Consider the following 22,298-nt stretch of genomic DNA (forward strand, 5'->3'; position numbering starts at 1 on the left):
TGGCTGCACACTTCTCATGGGTGCTTACCTTCACCCTTGCAAGGCGTGTGAGTGAGCTGTGTTGGAAGTGGGTCCTCCATCCCTAGTTGGCGCTCCATGGAGCAAATGAGCCTTCCCCACCGGATGGTGGCCCAGATTGCAGATATTGCACTAGAAAAGTAATTGGGATTGCTTCAAGGAACAGACTTTTGAAGTGACTTATTGCATGGCATTACAGAGCATGCAGAACCAGACCTGGAACTGAGCAGGAAACACTGCCTCCCTCTCTGAGGACTAGGAAGCAGCATTGGAGCCTCATGGATGAGGCGTGGCCCTGGAATGAATTCATTCGCCATTTTCATTATACGCCTGTTGAGTTCCAGGTTTCAGTGAAAGGGTGAAGGGGCCTTCCACTGCCCCAGTCCCCTCACCCTTTGGCTACCAATATGTGGAAAACCTGAGTGATAGCCCCAATAACCTGTAATCAAGGGATGTGGGACAATTAATCAAAGGGAAATATGGATACAGGGAGTCTGTATTTTTTTTTTATCAGTACTGTGACAAATTATCTCAAACATAGTGGCTTTAAACAACACAGATTTATTACCTTTCTTGACTGTAGTTCAGACATTCAAAGCGGGCCTCACTGGGCAAAATTCAAGGTGTCAGCATGACTGCATTCCTTTTGGAGGCTTGAGGAAGAATCTATTTCCTTGCCCTTTACAGCTTCCCACGGCGTACGGAGCCCTTTATTTCAAAGCCAGCGATGCTGGACTTCTCTGTGAGTTCTCCACAGCACATCTTCCTCTCACTCCTTTTCTGCGGTCCTCTTCCAGTTCTAAGGACACTTGTGATTATGCAGCAAACCAGATTGATCTCCCCATCTCAGATTCCTTGATTTAATTGCATCTGTAAAGTCCCTGTTGCCTTGTGATAACCTGATTGCAGGCTCCAGGTATTGGGAGCTAGATAATTTTGAGGGGCCAATATCCTGCCTACCACCACACACAAAAGCAGAATGGCTGCTGGTAGGTCCCACACCCTAACAGCATATCCTTGACATTCAACAATATGGTTTGTATTTTTTCTTTTTTTCATTTTGTTAAATTACCTAGTTCCCTTGTTTCACTCAAGAGCTTGTACCTTGAGCATTCAATTTATACTCATTTATCTGGTGATTCTTTTTTAAAAAAAGATTTATTTATTTATTTGAAAGGCTGAGCTACAGAGGATAGAGAGAGAGAGAGAGGCGAGAGAGAGAGAGAGAGAGAGAGAGAATCTTTCATCCATTGGTTCACTGCCCAAATGGCCACAATTGTCTGGGCCTGGCTGAGTCAGGAGCCAGGAGCTTCTTTGGGATCTTCCACGTGGATGCAGGGGCCCAGGGACTTGGGCCATCTCCCACTGCTTTCCCAGGTGGGGAAAGCAGGGAGCTGGATTGGAAGTAGAGGTGCTGGGACTTGAAGCGGTACGCATTTGGGATGCCAGCACTGTAGGCCATGGCTTTAACCTGCTGCACCACAGTACTGGCTCCCCTGATTCTTCTATTTATTATGCATAATTGGCATACTTTTTGTGTGTTAGAGGTAGTAGCAATAGTTTTATCTTCAGGATATGATCATTTTATTTATAAATTATGATTATTTGTTTATGAATAGCAATGGTGAAGACCTAATTAAAACTTTTAATTAGCTGCAAATAACAGAACATTCAACTAAATGTGGTTCAAATAATGCGAAAAACTTATGTCACATGAAAGGAAATTCAAAGTTAGGTCGTTTCTGGGTTGATTTAGTAGTTCAATGATGTTATGAAGGACTCATGTACTTTTTTTTTTTTTGAAAGATTTATTTATTTATTTGAAAGTCAGAGTTACACAGAGAGAGAAGGAGAGGTGCAGGGTGGTGGTGGTGGTGGTGGTGGTCTTCCACTCTCTGGTTCACTCCCTAATTGGCTGCAATGGCTGGAGCTGAGCCAATCTGAAGCCAGGAGCCAGGAGCTTCTTCCCCGTCTCCCATATGGGTGCAGGGGCCCAAGGACTTGGGCCATCTTCTATTGCTTTCCCAGGCCATACCAGAGAGTGGGATCAGAAGTGGATCAGCTGGGACTTGAACTGGCAACCATATGGGATGCCAGCACTGCAGGCAGTGGCTTTACCTGCTGTGCCACAGTGCTGGCCCCTCATGTACTTTTCTTCCTTTTGCTTTTTTTTCCCTTCAAAATCTTCTTGTCCTGGTAGGAAGACAGCTGCTATACATACTTATAGAGTCCGGTCTGAAAACAGTGTATTAGCTCTTACTGAACAGCCAATCAAGCGGCATAAAACAACAGTAAGTTCTTATCTCTCCTGTTTTCTGTGGGGTGAGGATTTGGGAGCAGCCTGGTTGGGTGGTTCCAGCTCAGGATGTCGCCTGTGATTACGTCAGTGACAGCTGGTTCTGTAGCCATCCAAAGGCTTGCTTGGAGCTAGAGGATTCATTTCAAAGGGACTCACTCACATGGCTGGGAGCCACATGCGTATCTATATGACCTATTGGCTGGCTTCTCCTAGAGTATTGGTTCTCAATAGGGGTGATTTTATCCCTAAGGAGACATTTAGCAATGTCTGGTGACACTTCGGGTTGTCATAACTGGGAAAGTGCTATCTGGTGGTATTTAGTGGATAGGGGCCAGGGACACTGTTAAACTTCCTACTTTGCACAGAAGAACTCCCCCAATACTATCAGGCCTAAGATGTCGGGATATCCTAAAATAGTGCTAAGGTTGAGAAGCCCCGTTTCAGAGCAAGTGAGGCCAGAGAGCGAGGTCAGTGCTGCGAGGCAGCTGTGGCGTCTCTGTGTTCCGTGTTGGAGGGATCTAGGATGTGAATGTCAGGCAGCGAGGCTCCCTGGCAGCCATCTTGGGGACAGCGACCATATATAGGAAGTTTCTCCTGAGCCACTTATTTCCTCTTCCCTCTTGTCCCTCTCCCTCTCCTGTCTTTTCCCTATTTTCAATTTTCAAAGAAGAAAAACATTCCGATAGCCCCCGCCAGACTTCCTTTTGCTCCTAGTTAGTCAGTGTTGCACGGTATGCTTATGTCTAAACCACTCACTACGAGACCACTTAACATACACCTTGTCCTTGGAGAATGGGGAGAGCCTATATGCTTTTATAACACACAGATGGTAAATTCTAAAAAGCAGGGTTGGGGCCGGTGCTGTGGCATAGCAGGTGAAGCCGCCGCCTGCAGTGTTGGCATCCCATATGGAAGCCGGTTCGAGTCCTAGCTGCTCTGCTTCCAATCCAGGTCTCTGCTATGGCCTGGGAAAGCAGTAGAAGATGGCCCAAGTCCTTGGGCCCCTGAACCCACATGGGAGACCTGGAGGAAGCTCCTGGCTCCTGGCTTCGGATCAGCACAGCTCCGGCCATTGTGGCCAACAGGGAGTGAACCATCGGATGGAAGACCTCTCTCTCTCTCTCTCTCTCTCTCTCTCTCTCTCTACTTCTCCTCTCCTTTCTCTGTGTAACTCTTTCAAGTAAATAAATAAATCTTTTTTAAAAATGGCAGTCCAGTGTAGGATGGTGCCATCTCAGGCGGTGGCTTAACCTGCTGTCCCATAATTCTGGCCCTGGAATACAATTTCTAATAATAATTTTGGAGATGATCCACTATCCGAATCCTTATTTGTCTGAAGACATCTATTGTTATTTGTTCTCTCTTAAATGTTAATTTAGTTGGGCAGAGAATTCTTGGTTAAAAAATTTCCAATTCCTTCCATTGTCTAGTAGCATCCATTGCTGCTGCTGAGAAGTAGGTAATCTAGTTAGAATTTCCTTTTTATCCTTGATGCTCTGGAATTCCATCGTGATGTGTTCAAGGTGGTATTTTTACTTTTGACTTATGCATTTGGCTCAGAACTAAATGAGAGCTTTTAACTTGAAACTATTGGAACATTTTAAAATAATTTCTGTTGACAATTTCTTCCGTCTACTCTCTAGAATGATCCTTTTAATAGATGAGTGTTGAAACTTCTGAGTTTATGTTCCATGTTACTTAAATTTCTCTTGTTTTATCCTTTCTCCTGCAATCTGGGAGAAAGCTGGACCCAATCTCCTATCTCACTAATTTACCCTTCGGTTCAACCTGTGTCTGTTTAGCATGGTGACTAAGTCTGGGTTTAAGCTCTGTTTCAGCTACTTAGTACTTTCTTACTTGAGTAAGTAATTAACTTTTCTTTAGTCTACTCATCTGTGTAATGGATAAGCTAACATTGCTTACTTTATAAGATTATAATAAGATTAAATATGTAAACACACAGATAATATCCTAGTCCACTCATGATGCTATACCAAAATACCTTAGGCTGGGTTTTTATAAACAGTATGTATTTACTTATTCATTTATTTTTCTTTCCTCACTCCTGATGCCCCAGCACGTTGTGACTGCCATATTACTCTTCACTTCTGCATTCAGCTTTTCCCAATTTCACATAAAAGTGAGATCAAGTAATACTTGTCTTTCTGTGCTGGGCTTATTTCACTTAATACGATGTCCTCTATTGTATGGTCTTGTTTTTTGGGTGGAATAGTATTCATTTTGGGTGGTCATCTCTTTTGGGCTGGATAGTATTACACTGTGTGTGTGTATTATATTTTTTTTATTTTTATGTTGAAGGCCACTGAGGTTAGGGTCCATCTCTTGACTGTTGTGAATAATATAGTGCAAGGAACATTAGAATGCAGATATCTCCTTGACACACTGATTTTATATCTTTGGGATAGATACTCAGAATTGGGGGTTCCGATCTGTGCTAATTTTATTAAGAAACCTCCATATTCTTATTCCATAAGTGTTGGTTTACATTCCCACCAACATGTACAAAGGTTTCCTTTTCTCTAAATCTTTGCCAACATGTGTTGTCTTTTGGCATTTTTTTAAAAAAACTTATTTATTTATTTGAAAGCAGAGTTACAGAGAGGCAGAGGCAGAGAGAGGTCTTCCATTTGCTGTTTCACCCCCCAGATGGCCTCAACAGCTGATCTGAAGCCAGGAGCTTCTTCTGGGTCTCCCACGCAGGTGCAGGGGCCCAAGGACTTGGGCCATCTTCTATGGCTTTCCTAGGCCACAGCAGAGAGCTGGATCGGAAGTGTAGCAGCAGGACTTGAACCAGCATCCGTATGGGATGCCGGCACTTCAAGGTGGCATCTTTACCTGCTACGCCACAGCGCCGGCCCCATCTTCTGTCATTTTTATAATAGCCATTCTAACAGATGTGAAGTGATATCTGATTGTGATTTCGATTTGCATTCTCTTGATGATTCATTATAATAAGCATGTTTTCATGTATTTGTTGACAATTTTATGTTTTATTTGAGAACTGTCTATTCATATCCTTTGCTCATTAAAAATTCTTACATGTATTTTCAACTGACATGTAGTAACTATACATATTTATGGTGTACAGAGTGGAATGTCAATACATGTACACAGTATGTAATGAACAGATCAGGGTAATTGGCATATCTATCACCTCAGACATTTATCTTTTCTCTGTGTTAACATTCAAAATTCAATTAGCTATTCTGAAGTATTCTTGGTAGGTATTTGGCATAGTGGCTGAGACGTCACATGGGTTGCCCCACCCCATAGCAGAGTGTCTGGGTTCAAGTTCTAGCTCTGCTTCTGATTGCAGCTTCCTGCTAATGCACACCTTGGGAAACAGTGGGTAATGGCTCAAGAACAAAGACCTGGATTGAGTTTGGGTACCTAGCTTCAGCCTGGCCCAACTCTGGCTTTCGTGAGCATTTGGAAGAGTGAATGAGCAGATGGAAGATCTCTCTTTCTCTCTCCTTCTCTTTCAAATAAAATTAAAGTAAATAAATGTAAATTTTAAAAAAATATTTTCAGTCATAGTTATACTATTGTGCTGTAGAATATTAGAAGTTATTCCTGGGGTAGGCATTTATCCTTGTTGCTAAGATGCTTACATCCTGTATCAGAGTACATGAAGTTCATGCCTGGCTCTGGTTCCTGATTCCAGTTTCCTGCTAACGCAGACTCTGGCAGGAACTGATGATGGCTCAAGTAATTGGGTTCCTGCCATTCATGTGGGAGGCCTGGATTGAATTCCTGGCTGCCAGATTTGGACCTGGCCCAATCCTAGCCATTGTAAGCATTTGGGGAGTAAACAGGTAGAGTGGAACTCTATCTTTCTCTCTTTGCCTCAGAAAGGAAGGAAGGAAGGGATGGGAGGGGTGTTTTTCTCCTATCCAACTCATTAACCATCCTCTCTCCATCCCTCCCTTCTCCATACTCTTTCCAGGCTCTGGTAACCATTATTCCAATCTCTACTTCTTTGATATCAATTTTAGCTTCCACACATAAGTGACAACATGTGATATTTATCTTTCTGTGCCTGGCTTATTTCACTAAAGATAATGTCTCCAAGTTTTATCCATATGGCTCCAAATGACAGAATTTCATTATTTATTTATGACCGAATAATATTCCATTGTGTGTGTGTGTAAAATATTTTCTTTGCCCGTTATCTATTGGCAGACACCTAGGATGATTCTATCTCTTGGCTATGGTGGAAGACATGAGTGCAGATGTCCCCTCAACATACTGACTCTAATTTCTTTGGATATATACTCAGTACTTTGGATCGCTAGATCTCATGCAAGTTGTGTTTCCAATTTCTTGAGAAACCTCCACACTGTTTTCCACAATGGCTATACTGTTTTATATTCTCCCCAACACTGTATAAGAGCTTTCTTTTCTCTGCATCCTTGACAGCATTTATTATACATTTTTTGCGTTTTTAATAATATTCATTCTATCTGGGTAAGACTTCTCACTGTAGTCTTGACTTGCATGACCTTGATGATTAGTGATGCTGAGCATTTTTTCATATAGCTGCACACATTCTTTTGAGAAATGTCTATCCAGCAACTTCATCTGCTTTTAAGCTGGATTCTTTGGTTGGTTTTGTTTTCAGTTGAGCTATTTGAGTTATATTCACTTTTGTTGCCTATAGTTTTGAGATCGTATGCAAAAGAAATCTTTGCCCAGACCAATGTCTTGAAGTATTTCCCTTATAGTTTCCTTTAGTAGTTTGAAAGTTTTGAGTTTTAGGTTTAAGGCTTTGGTTCATTTTCAGTTGACTTTTGTATATGTGAGAGAGAAGTATGTATATGTGAGAGAGAGTTTCATTCTTCTGTATATAGATACACATTTTCCCACCCTTTATCGAAGAACCTTTCCTTTCTCATTTACGTACATATATATGTAGATATTTACACGTACATATACTTGCTGCCTTCATCAAAAGCTAATTGCCTGCAACTACCTGGATTTGTTTCTAGGGTTCTTTGTTCTGTTCTGTTGGTCTATGTTTTTGTTTTTATGCTAGCTTTGCTTGTTTTCAAATCAGGTTGTATGTTTCTTACTATTTTGTTGTTTGAGTTCCCTATATATTTGGGTGTGAGCCCTTCACCAGATGTGTGATTGGTAGTTATTGTCTCCCATTCTTTAGGCTGCTCTGTTTATTGTTTCCTTGGATGTACAGAAACTTGTTAGTTTCATAAAATCCCATTTGTCTGTTTCTGCTTTTGTTAACTATGCTTTTAGGGTCATATACAAGAAAAAAAATCATTTCCCAAATCAATGTTAGGACCTTTCCTCTGTTTCCTTCTAATAGTTTTTCAGTTTCAGATCTTATGTTTAAGTCTTTAATATGTTTTAAGTCGCTTTTTGTATCTGGTGTGAGATAAGGCTCTAATTTCATCCTTCTGCATGTGAATATCGAGTTGTCTCCACAGGATTTATTGAAATGATTGTCCTTTCCTCATGGTATGTTCCTACCACCTTTGTTTAAAATCAATTGTCCGTAAATGCATGAATTCATTTCTGGGCTCTCTGTCCTGTTCCATTGGTTCACGTGTCTATCTCGATGCCAGTACCGTGTGCTTTGATTATGATCCTCTGTAGCATATTAGGTGTAGAGTAGTGTGATTCCTTTGGCTTTGTCCTTTGTGCTGAAGGTTAGTTTTGCTAGTTGTGCTTCCATACATATTTTTGAATTTTTTTTTTATTTCTGTGGAAAAAAAAAATTTTTTTTGACAGGCAGAGTAGACAGTGAGAGAGAGACAGAGAGAAAGCTCTTCCTTTGCCATTGGTTCACCCTTCAATGGCTGCCGCGGCCGGCGCATCGCGCTGATCTGAAGCCAGGAGCCAGGTGCTTCTCCTGGTCTCCCATATGGGTGCAGGGCCCAAGCACTTGGGCCATCCTCCACTGCACTCCTGGGCCATAGCAGAGAGCGGGCCTGGAAGGGGGCAACCGGGACAGAATCCGCCGCCCCGACCTGGACTAGAACCCGGTGTGGAGGATTAGCCTATTGAGCCGTGCCTCCAGTGAAAAATGTTGTTGAAACAACAGAAGCTCACTGCTCAGGGTTCTAGAGGCTGGAAAGACCAAGATCAAGGCACAGGAGTAGGTGTCTGGCCTTTGCAGTTTAGATGCCTGCATCCCGTGTCAGACCATCTGATCTGATACCCAACGCTGGCTCCTGAATTCAGCTTCCTCCTAATGCAGAATGTGCCAGGCAGCAGTGATAGGTCAAGTATCTGGGTTTATGCCATCCATGTGGGACACTTGGATTGAGTTTCCATCCCCTTGTATTGCCCTAGTCCAGCTCCTGCTGTTGCAGGTATTTGAAGAATGAACCAGTGGATAAGAGTGTGACTCTTTCTGCCTCTCAAATTTTAACAACAACAGAAAACACACAAAAAAAACACAAGGCACCACCAGAGTTGGTGTCTGATGAGGGTCCATTTGTCGTGTTTTTCTTTCTTTCTTTCTTTTTTTTTTTTTTTTTTTTTTTTTGACAGGCAGAGTAGACAGTGAGAGAGAGAGACAGAGAGAAAGGTCTTTCTTTGCCCTTGGTTCACCCTCCAAAGGCCGCCACAGCTGGTGTGCTGCAGCTGGCGCACTGCACTGATCTGATGGCAGGAGCCAGGTACTTCTCCTGGTCTCCCATGGGGTGCAGGGCCCAAGCACTTGGGCCATCCTCCACTGCACTCCCAGGCCACAGCAGAGAGCTGGCCTGGAAGAGGGGCAACCGGGACAGAATCCGGCGCCCCGACCGGGACTAGAACCCAGTGTGCCGGCGCTGCAAGGTGGAGGATTAGCTTAGTGAGCCGCGGCGCTGGCCCAGGGGTCCATTTGTCGTGAAAGATATCTTCGCTGTGTCATGTGGGAGGTGCACAGCCTCCTTAGAGGCTCCTCTTCTTCCTTCTCCTCCCATTCTTCTTCCTTTTTAAAGATTTATTTATTTGAAAGGCAGCTTTACACAGAGAAAGGGAGAAACACACACACACACACACACACACACACACGCAGACAGAGACCAAGAGAAACAGATCTGCTACCCACTAATTCATTCCCCAGTTGGTCACAACAGCCGGGGCTGGGGTAGGGCTAGGCTGAAGCCAGCAGCCTGGAGCTTCGTCCAGGTTTCCCACATGGTGGCAGGAGTGCTTGGGCCATCTTCTGCTGCTTCCCAGGTGCATCAGCACAGACGTGGACTGGAACTGGAGCCGCTGGAACTTCAACAGGATACTGCCGTTGCAGATGGTAGCTTAACCAAAGGCGCCACAAGGCTGGCCCCTCTAAAGACTCTATTATGAGGGCATCCATTCCACTCATGTGGATGAAGTGAACATGTCCCATTTTTCACTACCATCAGCATGGGGCTCAGCTTCCAATGTATGATTTCGCACACAAACATACAGAACACAGCAAATGCCTAGAAGAATATCTGCAGCACAGCATTTATTTATTTGTTTTTTATTCTGATAATGATATTCTTAATTAGTTCTCCAGCTGGTTTATTTTTGTAATGACTTGGTTGCTTTATGGATGCAGGCTCCTTTGCTATCTCTCTGAGGATAAAAAATACATTACGAAGTTCCACTTTGCTCTATTAATAATAAGCTTTTCCCCTCTGATTTGGAACAAGACAAGGCTGTCCACTTTCGCCACTCTATTCAATACAGTACTGGAAGTTTTAGTGAGAGCAATTAGGGAGGAGAAAGAAATAAAGGGCACTGAAATTGGAACAGAAGTCACATTATCCATGTTTGCATATGGCATGATGTTGTACATGGAAAAACCAAAACACGCCACCCAAAAGCTGTTAGAATTGATAAAACAATTCAATGAAGTTGTAGGTTACAAAATAAACATACAAAAAACAGCAGCTTGTGTATGCTACTGGTGAACTAATAGAGAAAGAAATCCTATTAGTAATAGCCAAACACACACAAAAATCAAATATTTAGGAATAAATTTAACCAAAGAAGTGAAAGGTCTCTATAATGAAAGTTATTAAACATTGGTGAAAGACATCGTCAAGGACACACACAAAAAAATGGAAGAATGATAAATTTAGGCATTGATCCTGCGTGTTGAGTGAAGTTGGGGCCTCTCTTACACAGTAATAGAGTTCCATCATCAGTTGGCGATTCTGGATTGCTTGCTCTTTAGTGCTTGGAACTCTCATTTGCCTGTGGGGCCAGTAGTAATTATGACTGCTTGCTCTGCTGACTGCGGTGGGAAGGGGGCCAGGACGGGTCTTGGTGCAGGGCAGGACTCACTGTGTGTGTAGTCCCAATCCTCCTGGCAATTGGTGAGCAGCTCCTTGTGGTTCCATCCTGATTCCTTGGCCCAAGCACCTACGCTCACAGAGTGTGTGCTGGGGTTGTGGGTTGTCATGTTCACCAGCTCAGTCTCATTACCTTGCTTAATTTTTTTTTTGGAAGCAGGTATTACTGTGTATATAAAATAATCTCAGGAACTGATTATTTATTTGCAAACTTACTGTTTGTATCAGCAAATGCAAGGACTTTGTGCTAACAAGCCTTTATCTCCAGGGCCTAGTATTGAGTCTTGCCCAGAATAAACAACCAATATGTTTGTGAAATGAATGAAAGAAGGAATGAATGAATGCCTTTCTTTGGTTGTTCCCTATAATAAATGTGCCTTCTCCTTATGGCCATGGCCTTGGAGTCTGAAGCTGCTTAAACTTTTACCCCTTAGAGTTCTGGTTTGTGGCTCAACCGGCAAACCAGTCCTGCCTGCTTTATATAATCTAGGAAGTTATCTGGATCTCTGGCCCATTGATGTTGCTTTTTTTTTAGGGCTCTAATGAATATTTAAAAAAATTTTAGTAATATGTAGAGATTTGTAGTGACAGAGATATGTGGAGTGTGCATTTTGAAGCTCCACAAGCAGTGTTTCTGCTTTCCAGAGTGATTTTAATTAGTATGCAGTGACATTAAATAATATTGAATTTAATGGGAACATAATCCTTTTTAGCATTTTTAATAAATATTTTTGTAAGACAAAAATTTTCAAGTATACAAATAGAAAACAATGTAAAGGATCTTCATTATTAACCACCCTGATTTAATAATTCCCAATATTTAGCAATATGAGCATTTAAAAAAAATCAATGTGGTACCATTGTTGGAGCCCCCTTCTCTTCCATCTCCTTGGCTACTACACAGAGGCCGATCTATGGGCTTCCTGCTCCTGTCCGTGCTTCCCATAGTTTATTAGAGAGTTGGGCAGACCTAGGCAACACATTGTATTGTTCTTCAGGCTTTCAAACTGCACACCAGTAGTGCCAATTCTCCCAGTTCTTCAGACTGTGCCAACAATAAAATCTCACCTTGGTCAAGTTGTTGAAGCCTTTCCTGACATTTGCTATTCTGATATTTATTTATTTTTTAAATTGTTGCTCATAAATTTTTATTTATTTAAAAGGCAGAGAGGTGGAGAGAGACAGAGATTTCTTATTTGCAGGTTCATTCTCCATAGGCCAGCAGCCAGAGAAGGGCCCTGCCAAACCAGTAGCTGGGAACTCAATCCTGTTTTCCAGTGTGGGTGGCAGGGATTCAACCAGTTTGGCCACCACCTGCTGCCTCCCAAGGTGTACGTTACAGGAAGTTGGCATGACCAGAGCCGGGACTTGAACCCAGGCCCCCCAATGTGGGATGTGAATACCCCAAATGGCAGCTTAACCATTAGGCCAAATGCCTGTATCTTGCTATTCTCCCTTTTAAGAAGCTAAGCACAGGACTGAGGCTAGAAATCTGATTTGGGCAATGGTAGCTAGCTAGAATTTAATAACACTGCTTTATTACCATTATATTTATTTTAGTAGCCTCTTTCCTTTTTACTTTGAAGCAAGTAATGCTAGCTTTCCACTTGCAGTAGTAATTTGCTTTTTCTTAAATTAAATATAACAAAAAGAGAAAATGTGTTGATTTAAAGAAAAAAATGTTAACCAAGTAGTAATAGTACAGGCAGTATGTGGACAAGGGGAAAAATTAAGAAGTTTGCACTGAAACATTTGAAACTTGATACTCACTTGACCTAAGGCAAAAGTTGAAGTTCATGGGCTTGCAAAGCTGTTGTCTGGGATAACCTCTGCCGCCTTCTCCAGTGGGAACAGTCCCCCTTGTTACTTCAGCCCCAGCGGCCTGGGTCTTCTCCTCTTCACCTTCCCTTTCCAGCTGGAGTGTCTTGGCTATTGCAATCCTTCCTTTTACTGTACTTCCGGTGGCCAGCCCTCCCGCCTTCCCCTGGCTCTCTCTTGCTCTCCCAAGCATTCCTCTGCGTGGTCCCTATCACGGACCTGCATCTACAATTTTCTAACCTAATTCTAAACCCAGGGGGTAGAATTGGATGCCAGTATCATGGCCCTCTCCTGGCCTGAACAGCTTGCTGTCATCACAAGACTCCATCTGTTTGTGATATTTCAAGTAAAACCTGGGCTATAAAGTGAAGATTTTCCATGGGAAAAAAATGTAGGTTTTCATATGTCTGAAGTTACAAACTGTAGTTGTTTATAAATATCAGTACCTGATTTGCTTTTCCTTCACCATTAAGACAATACATTAATCTGTTATCTAGCTAGAGTGTAAGAAAAGCAGGAGTAGAAGGAAAAACAAGGGTGATGATGGGCAATGACAGTATTTTTATGTCATCTTGACATCAGTTGGTGGCTTAGCGCACTGTCGTTTAGTGCATGGAACTAGAAGATTTTATTGGAAATGAGAAGTAAAATGTTTGTCATATAGCAGGTTTAAACGTTTGACGTATAACGTTAAAAAGCCAAAGCACCCAAACCGTTGCGATATTGAGTCCATTTGCAGGTTTCAGGGTGTATGATCCACAAGGCACTTCATCAGCACAGTATTATGAACACACACAGTGAAGCGTACACCGACTGTTGTTTCAAAGTCCTCTGATGCATGCAGGCAGGCGAGATGCACTAGCTGCACTGGTTTGCTTTCATTCATTCATTCATTCATTCGCCTTATTCTGAGGCTCATATTCACACTACATGACTTAGAATGGCTCAGCGCACTTGGCCAGAAGCGAATTCCTGCCTTAACAGAGGGGCTAGGAACGCTCGCGACGCCTCTGCTGTACTTAAAGGGGGCGGGGGAAAGCAAGTCAGTTTTCAACGATTTCTTGCGATGCATTTCCCGTGGCTCGGGCCGGAGAGGAAGGCTGCGCGGCGAGGGAGGCGATTTGGCACTCCCGATGACAGAATGTCACGTTCGCCACCGTAAACATCCCACCTCTGAACGAGAAAGTGGGTGCGGTGAACGCGCGCTCGCCAGCCCATCTGGCATCTCATCCGCGGGTCAAACTTTCGCCATCCACTGGGGTGGATCCCCGCGGAAACGCGGCCGGGAAGAGAAACGCCGTGGCCGCGGGCGGCGAGCTTGGCTTAAGCAGCATTGGCTTTGGAGTTACCTGATGGCTTGGAAGCTATTGCGCCCGGAGAACGAGCTTCTACGTTCCGATTCGTGGGGAACTGCGGCACGAGCTGGTCCTGGGTGTGGCGATCCGAAAGGGAGCTCTGATTCCCTAGCTTTCCCGCAGAGGGACCGGCAACTTGGGACCGGCGCAGTCCGGCATATCGGTTACTGCGGGTGGACCCGACCCCCGGGCCGCTGCAGATTACAGAAGCGCCAGGCCGGACGCGCCGTGCGTGCGCGCTTCTCCCGGGCTCGTTCCACGCCTGGAGGCGGATCCCCTTCCCTGCACACAAGTCCTTATATGCACCGGTTGCACCAGCCCGCCTTACTCGAGCCCCACAAATAATTAATGGGGGAGGGAGGGCGTCGCTGTCTTTTTCTTTTCCCCTTTCTGCGCCCCCCCAGCTCTAGAGCATTTGAATCCCACCGAGAAAACCCAAGAGGCGAGGAAAGAGCCATTTTGCTGCAATGCCCGAGTTGGACACACAAAAAAAGAGCTTGAGCCCCCGCGATAAGCCCGGCAAGGGTCAGGGACTGCCCCGCCGATCCGCCCCGATTAGCCCGCAGGAGCCTGGGCGGGAGGGTGCGCGCCCCTCCCCCATCCACGCTGGTGTCGAGGGACCGGGTCAGGAAGCGCGGCCTCTCCCCAGTCGGAGACCACGCCTCCTCCGCCTCCCCCCTTTACTCCTCCCAGGAAGCGGTGATAGACAGTTCTGTGTGGTTCTCCACCCCCACCCCCCAGCTGAGTGGAGGAGTTGATGTGTCTCATTATAACAGCCAATGCAGCCGCCATCCACGCACAAGCAAAGAAGCATGTCCCATTTAAATACACCCACGCAGCTCCAGCGCCCTTAGCCGATCGGGGCGCGCAGCCCACACGCACCGCGGCTCCGGGCTTGGAGATCCGCGCAGGTTGGGCTCCCGGACCCGGCGGACCGGCGCACGGAGGCTTGAGATCGGGCGCTGAGGGGCCGGGGTGGGCGGGGGAGGCTGGGCCCGGGGCCTCTGGCTCGACACCCGCAGGAGGACGCGAGTGAAACAGACCAAGGTGGAATTTCCAAGGGAGAAGCTTTGGGGTGGCTTTGGTCCATTTCTCGGGCGAAGAAGTAGACATGGCGAGCGACTCCCCGGCTCGCAGCCTGGATGAAATCGATCTCTCGGCTCTGAGGGTGAGCAGAACGCGTTTTTCGCATTTCTTCCCAGGGGTTTGGGTCCGGGGGGCGGGGTTGGGGTGGGTGGGTGGGGGAGAATGGGGTCGGTGTGTGGTCTGGGGGCTGACGGGCAGCTGCGGGAGAATGCGACGGGGACCGACCCCGGATTCGCGCTTGGATTCGGGGTTGCCGAGGCGCTCCGGGCTGAGCCTCTATGGCAAGGGTTGTGCGGAACGTGTCCCCCCCGTTGGCTGTGGCCGACGATCCCCCGAAACTGCTTGTGGAGCTTATGGCAGTTTCATCTTAGAGCAGTGTAAGAGCATTAGAACGCGAGCCTCTGTGTGTGTGTGTGTGCGCGCGTGTGTGCGTGTGTGAGCGCGCGCGCGCGTGTGTGCACGCTCCGGGCGGTCGTCTCGTGCCAGGGCGCGGGACCCGACTGTCCCTTGCTGCAGAAACTAGAGCAGCGCGCATACAGGCGCTGGCCCCTCACGTTCGCCAGCTACCTGCGAGATGACACCGTGAGCCTGGCCGGCCCGGCGAGGCCGAGCCTGCTGCTCCACGGGGGCAGTTATTGCTATGCGGGTCTCATAGATGGCAGCGGCCGCCCCTTCCCCCCGCCCCCGCCTGGCGCGCCCGGGCTCCGGCTCCGCGCCTCCTTCCACGCCAGCCTGCCACTCACCTTTATTTATGGCTTTAACCCAGCCCTGCCTGTGCTTTCCGACTTTGTGGCTGTGGCATGTCAGCTTTATGGCTGAACTTGGGCAGGTGAAAGGGATGGGTTTGCCGCTGTTCGCAGTCGGACCGGAACTCCCTGGAGTGTGTGTGTTTTCCCCGCGTCTGCGGCCGGTCCTTTGTGGAGCACCTCCCTCCCGCAGCCCGCGGCTTGGCGTTGAACCTCCGCGTGCATTACCTCAGACGCCGTGGCATGCTGTCGACTGAGATATCGGCGATATAGAATCCATTTTGCTGTTGTTTGGAGACCACAGTTCCAGGGCAGCCTCGACGCCTCCCCCTCCCCAACCCCCAATCTCAGCATACTCCTGGGGGGGAGGGGAGGGGAGCAGAGCTTTCTTCTTGCCATTTTAATTAGATGCTGCGGGCCAGGGAGGGGTGAGGGGTGGGTGGGAAGCTGCTGGCAATCGAGGGGGCCTGAGAAGGATTGGACGCCCATTTAAGGTCCGTTTGTTCGTCTTGCGAACCAAAAATACAATTGGAGAAGAATAGCAAGTGCACGTACTTGCGTGGCCAGATAGGGTCAGGCGTGCAAGTTCACACGCCCTCCTGAGGAACACATTGTTAGGTGGATGCTACATCTCCGGCCAGGTACCTGAATCCCTAGTACGTCGGACATGGCCTCTTCCAACACGGGTATTTTTGAGTTCCCTCTGTGATCAAAGTGGCACTTTGGTCTCCTTGTCCCTCCCTTTCCCTACCTCTTCCCCTCCCCCCTCCTGTCCCCCGAGTCCCTGAGGTGAGGTTTCAGGGGGATGCTCTTGGAAACAGGCTGTAGCGGTAGTTAGGCAGCCACAGCTCGGGCATGCATTAGTGCACTCAGCTGCCTCTCTGGAGCTGAGAAGCCACAGGCAGGGCTTTCTGCCCCTTGGGCTGTGGGGGTGGGGACCGGGAACCGGGTGGGTGCTTGGACCCGGGCTGTGGCTTCCTGCTTTGCGGACTGTGTGTTCTGTTCCTTTGCCCTACTTTCTGCACTGGGAGTTGCTGCCAGCGAGTTAATCAGGTGGATGAATGAGGAGACCCTGGGAGGGGCCCGCCGCAAAGGAGAAAGGCATCTGAACAATGGGCCAGGCTGGGGAGCCCAAATCTTGACATTGCTCTCCTAATGGAAAATGCTCTGCTGGGATTTGAAGTTGGGTTCGGATTTGTTTCCTAGTGAAGGTTTTCTGAGATCCTGAGCCCTCCAGCTCGGAGCCTGCGGGCGTGGGAGCCACTATGAGGGCTCCCCCCGGGGGCTGATTCGCAGGGCCCCTCATACTCTGGGGAGACCCGTGCAGGTGCAATTTGGCTTCGAAAAGGAGAATTTTGCATGATTTACTGAAATTGCTCTTTGTGGCCTGGACAGCCAGCTTAGTGCTCTCTGCTTCTGTTTTTCTGCCTGCCGGAGGTATGGAAAGAGGGAGGGGAGCAGCTCCGGCTAGTGACTGGGGAGCTGCTGGCCACAGGAAGTGAATGCACAGGTGGAGACAGCTGCATCCCCAGAGGATGGGGGTCTTTGGCCAGCCTTGGGGTGGCTGAGGGGTGCGGGCCAGACTGGGTCCAGAGGCTGCAGAGGTCATCGCCACAAATCAGAGTGCAGATCAGCTCTGCCTTCCCAAATTGAGAGAGGTGGGCTCATGGACAGAAGTCTCACTTGCTCCTCTGCTCTTAGGAAAGCCTGCCTGCTGAGCGCTCCCTGGGGAATGCCTGACCCCTGAAATGCAACCAAGGTCAGTGGCTTCTAGGAGAATTTGCTGCAGCTTTACCAGTCTTTGGCTGTTTCTGTGGCTCTTTAATGTACACAATTCAAGGCTCTTTTTGTAAACCAGGGCTCAGTGCATTAAAAGCAGATCCTGTCTGGAGAGGCCTTTCTCCTTCTCACTTTGGGGGCCTATTGTTCTCAGCCAGTGATCCCAGACTGGACCCAGTCTAAGATTTCCCCAAATAGCAGCAATGCATAATTTAAACCAGAACCACCAGTGACGGTACTGATCGTTTCAATTATACAAGGTTTGGATGGTTTCAAAAAGTAAGAGGAAGCAGGATTTTATTTGGTGAGGAAATAGGTAATCAGAATCCAGTTTATTTAGTCCTGAGTTTTAGAGTGCAAGAAGATAAATGGGATCCTGGGGGTGGGGAGGAGGTGGTTTTGTAGATTACATCTGGAAGGTGATCGTGGAACACCAAGCCACCCCTTTCACTTAACACACAGGAAGCAGAAGCCCAGAGCGGTGAAGTCCATTGCCCAAGGTCACCTTCCAAGAAGGTGGTTGGAGGAAAGAATCTGGGTTTCCTGACTCTTGATCCAGTGCTCTCTTCTCTAAGTCACATTGCCCGTGTCTGACTTAGAAATCAGTAATACCTTTTTTGCCGGAGCACAAACAAACAAACAAAAAATGGCAGAGAAGAATAATTTCAGCAAGGTCATGGGATTTTATATATTGAGAGTGAGGCAACTGCTTCATGCAAGTAAGCTCATGATACACAAAACTATGGAGTTCTCAGGGACCTCTGGGTTCACTTTGTCCAGCTTCCCTTGAATGCCCACTTTGTAGGCAGATGGGTGAATCACGGAGGACAGATGGCTGGCCTGCACGGGTAACCTCTTTGGGTAACCTATCTCCATCTGAACCTGTCCCAGGAGATCAGTCTAGACACGCATGCTACTCAGACATCTCTGCATGTGAGGTTTATAGGGTTCTGTGGATGGTTTGTATCATCTATGTGAATGTATGGATGGAAACCCTGTCCATGTGGGTGTATGAAATGTGTATATACATACTTAGGCTACAGCAAACAATTTAGTCATTCAAGTCCAGGCCTTGAGTCATTCTTGCTTCAAGACATCACAATATTAAAAGATGAAACTTGCCACTAGCAGGCCTTATTGCATCTGAGTGAGCTCAGCTCAGAAAGCTTTTTGGAGATTAGCAGATTTCTGAACCTGAGCACCTTGGCTGTCCTTAGCTTGGCCCACAGGGTGAGGCATTCAAGGCCAGGATTTGGCCAACGCTGACCTCATGCTCTGAGCTCCTGCCAGGACTCACACACACATTTTATTTGAGCAGAATTAGATGACCTACACTTGTCTTTTTCCTTACCAGTCACTCCACTGCTCTCTGCATCAAAACCCAGACTTGAGGATTGATTTCATCGGGAAGCCTTGCACACCTCTTTTCGTAGGTGTGTTATCCTTGGCGTGTGGTCTTCTTTCGGCCTCACCAAACTGTGGGCTTCCTGCTGTAGAGGCCAGGCCTTAATTATCTTTTAGTTCAGAGTCCTCATTAGTTGAATGAGGGAATGAATGCATGAATGCATGAACATGTGAATGAACGGAGTGAATGAGCATTGGTTCCTGTGTTCTGTGTCCATGGCTTCTTAGCTCTGGGATTTGGGGTGTGCCATTTAAGCGTTGGGAATGATTACAACAATTAGCCTTCCTTACACACTGGCTGCCAAAATAGAAGTATATACAGAAATGCTTGGAAAATCATAAAGCACTATAGAAATATGCTATTCTGTGATTATCTAGCATTTTATGGGAAACCTGATTCTATCATTTGGTCCCAGTGATTGCACCTAATAGAACACTACCCTGGGGAAAAGGTAATAGAAGATCCTGCCTCTTTAATATAGAATTTTTACTTATTATGGCATGGGAGCATTGCATTTCCATCTACCAGTTCACTCCCCAAATGTGTGCAATGACTTGGCCTGGGCCAGGAACAATTCAAGAGCTGGGAAGTAGATTCAAGTCTCCTATGTGAACATTAGGGATCTGACTTCTTGAGTCATCACCTGCTGCCTCCCAGGGTGCGTGTTTAGCAGGAAGCCGGAACCAGGGGCCTGAGCCAGTTACTGCGATGGGGGAGTCGAGCATCTCAACTGCTAGGCTAAATGCCTGCTTCCTATTGTTTTTGCAGTAGGCCCTCAACAGACCTTGGCCGCCTTTCCACTTTTCTGTGTCACTGTGATCTTCTGTGTTTCTCTGATGGCCTGAGTTGAGCTTTGCTCCAGTATCAGCATTCATTACATATGAGATAAGCTTAGCCAGGAAACTTTTTGAAGATTGTCATGTTTATAAGCCAGTATCAGCTATTAGCATTATTCATTAACACTTTCCATTTTCCTTTTCTGTTTTTTTTTTTTAACTTTTTCTCTTCCCTAATGGATCTCCCGTAATGGTTGATGTTTATTCAAATAGAAGCATATTCAGTGTGCGTGTGCCCTTTCACATTTTTTTAGGTGGGCTGAGCACCTAAAATAATACACAAATAGTCCAGTATTTAAAACTTTCTGGTCAGAATCTAATGGGTCTTTAAAAAAATCTTGAAACATTATTTATCCATTACTCCATACAACTTAATTAAATTTGATATAACATGAAATTTTAGTAAAATCGCAGGAATTGATAACAGAATTCTAAAATGACCATAGCATGGGAGTTTTCTCATTAGATACATTTGTTGTTTTTCAGAGATATTAAGCAGGTGTGTTCTTTGCAATGACATTGCATCATAGTAAGATAGGGTGTACTGCTGGTTATCAGAACATCAGAGAAATATACATAGTCATTTTCGGTATTCATGATTAACAGGAATAATCTTTGGTACAAAAGCTAATATAAGTTATGGTTTGCTGTTTGCGTAATTATCTACTTAGGAGGCCATGTACTATTTTGTCCAACACTCTTCATGGAAATATCACAGTTGCCCCTTGATCTGGAAGGCACTTTGGAATCTTGTAGTTTTGAGTCTTACTGATTGGCCTTTTCTTCTTTCTGTATCTCTGCCCTAGAATTAATTTTATGTGCCCTTCTTGCTTCCAAATCATTCCTTCTTTCTGTGCTGGTGGCTTCAAAGTCCACCCAGCCTGGACCGACTGGGATTGAATCATGGTGGTCGTGTCTATTTCTGGTTGCATTTGGGATAACCCAAGTCTGAAAGATGCATTACTATCAAATTGATTTTTCCATTTCTGAGGGCTGATGGGGGGCGAGGGGGAAGAGTCACCTTCTGAGAATAGGGCTTGAGTGAGCGGTAAGCAGTGTGCTGAGAATTCTAAGAAAATCCCAACGGCAGTTTTTGAATGAAATGTTTTTCTGCGCATATAAATATAAGGCTCCTTGTGGAGGGAGAGGGAGGACTTAAGTAGAAAATGTTGGATGAATCCTGCTTGTAATTTCTTCTAGTTTGGTGGGAAGTTCATTTCCCTCTAGAGAAAGATGATTCTATCTACTCCTTTTTACATACTGGGATTATCTCCATTTGTCTCTAGGAGGTGTCCTTAAATGACCAAAATATGTTTTATTTTACTCCAAACTTAAGGTCTCCCTTTAGTATCTCTAGCGTGAATCCCCTTCTCTCTCCCTTCCTCCCTGTGACAGCTGTAGTTACTCTTCCCTGGGCAGTACCCCTCTTTGGTCTCCACCATCAGCCTGCTCCTGCTCCTTATCAGTCTTTCTAGTGGACTGCGTCCACGTTGGTGCTGCTGTAACACAATTTCCATCTGGTGGTTTCCTATCGGGGCCAACTTTCCTCAATATACAAAGCAAAGACTCAATAGTTTAGGCCGGTGTCAAGCCCAGATGTAATTCCACTGGGCCTCCACCAGGCTCTATACCTCTGAGGGTCACTCCTCCATAGCCACAGGGAACAACTTCTTTCTAGTGGAGGCTCTCGAGGGGGCACCTGACCCTTTCTCCATTCCCACACCTGGGAGCCTAGCATGAAGCATTACCCGCCCCCTTTCCCACACTCTTGTCCCACACTTCCTCTTGCAGAGGCTCTCACAAGTGACCTGCCAGCCCTTTCCTTGTGTTCAGAGTCTTCTCTCTTGGGTTATATTCACAGCTAGCTTCACAGCGTGTATATTTGGATTTTTTAGGGCTCCCCACCAGTTTTTTTTTTTTTTTACACAGCAGGTGTTCAATAAGAAAAATTGAATTGATGATATATATGATGTAGAGCTCTTTTAGACAGGTAGAGGGGGTGCTGCATAGAGGGCAGATAGAAACTCCAGAAAGTGGGGGTCAGTGCTGACCATATCGCAATTCCAGGGAACATGGGTATATTGTATTCCATGTTGCAGGACTCCAGGGAACACCTTCTATGTAGAGTACACCTCCACTGGTTACTGATTATGGCAAATACAATTCCAGGGGCACTGATTATGAGAAATATAATGCCTGGTCCTGTGTAGCGATCTCTGCTTCTAGAATTTCCTTGCCATGGAAATTGCCTCTGTTTTCTCCATATTCTAAGTTTTGAGAGGTTTTAACTGCCATTTTTAGAATTCCAAGGCCAGTGTGTGTGTGTGTGTGTGTGTGTGCATGTGTGCACTTGCAGGATGTTGTGATCTAATATCCTCAATGTTTATTGCTATTGTTTTTATTAAATAATAGAAGTGCGGAAGGGGTTGTGCTTCTTGGCTTGCTCACTGGAAGATGACACTGAATTTCTGTCTGGATATTGCTGGTGGTGAATGGAGAGAGTGGGAGATGGCGAGTCTGAAGGAAGAGGCTCCAACTAGGATTTAGGTGTCCAGACTCACGGTGCTGGTTCTGACACCTAACTCTGGAGCCTCCGTTCATTCACATGAAAGATGAGTGGTTTGAACTAGAACATGCTGGAAATGAC

At 46.0% G+C, this 22,298-nt stretch overlaps 1 protein-coding gene across 12 annotated transcripts in view; it reads left to right on the forward strand.

Annotated features, from left to right (window-relative positions):
* Positions 1-14,507: 14,507 nt before the first annotated feature.
* The window catches only part of TNIK (TRAF2 and NCK interacting kinase), a 399,091-nt gene continuing 391,300 nt past the window's right edge, over positions 14,508-22,298 (forward strand). For all 12 annotated transcript variants that reach the window (XM_017346916.3, XM_017346919.3, XM_017346917.3 and 9 more), the window contains exon 1: positions 14,508-14,967. In XM_017346916.3, coding sequence (XP_017202405.2) covers positions 14,911-14,967 — 57 coding nt within the window. In that variant the 5' untranslated portion in view covers positions 14,508-14,910. The remainder of the gene's footprint in view (positions 14,968-22,298) is intronic.

The sequence above is a fragment of the Oryctolagus cuniculus genome, chromosome 4, assembly GCF_964237555.1.
Source record: "Oryctolagus cuniculus chromosome 4, mOryCun1.1, whole genome shotgun sequence".
Lineage (NCBI taxonomy): Eukaryota > Metazoa > Chordata > Mammalia > Lagomorpha > Leporidae > Oryctolagus > Oryctolagus cuniculus.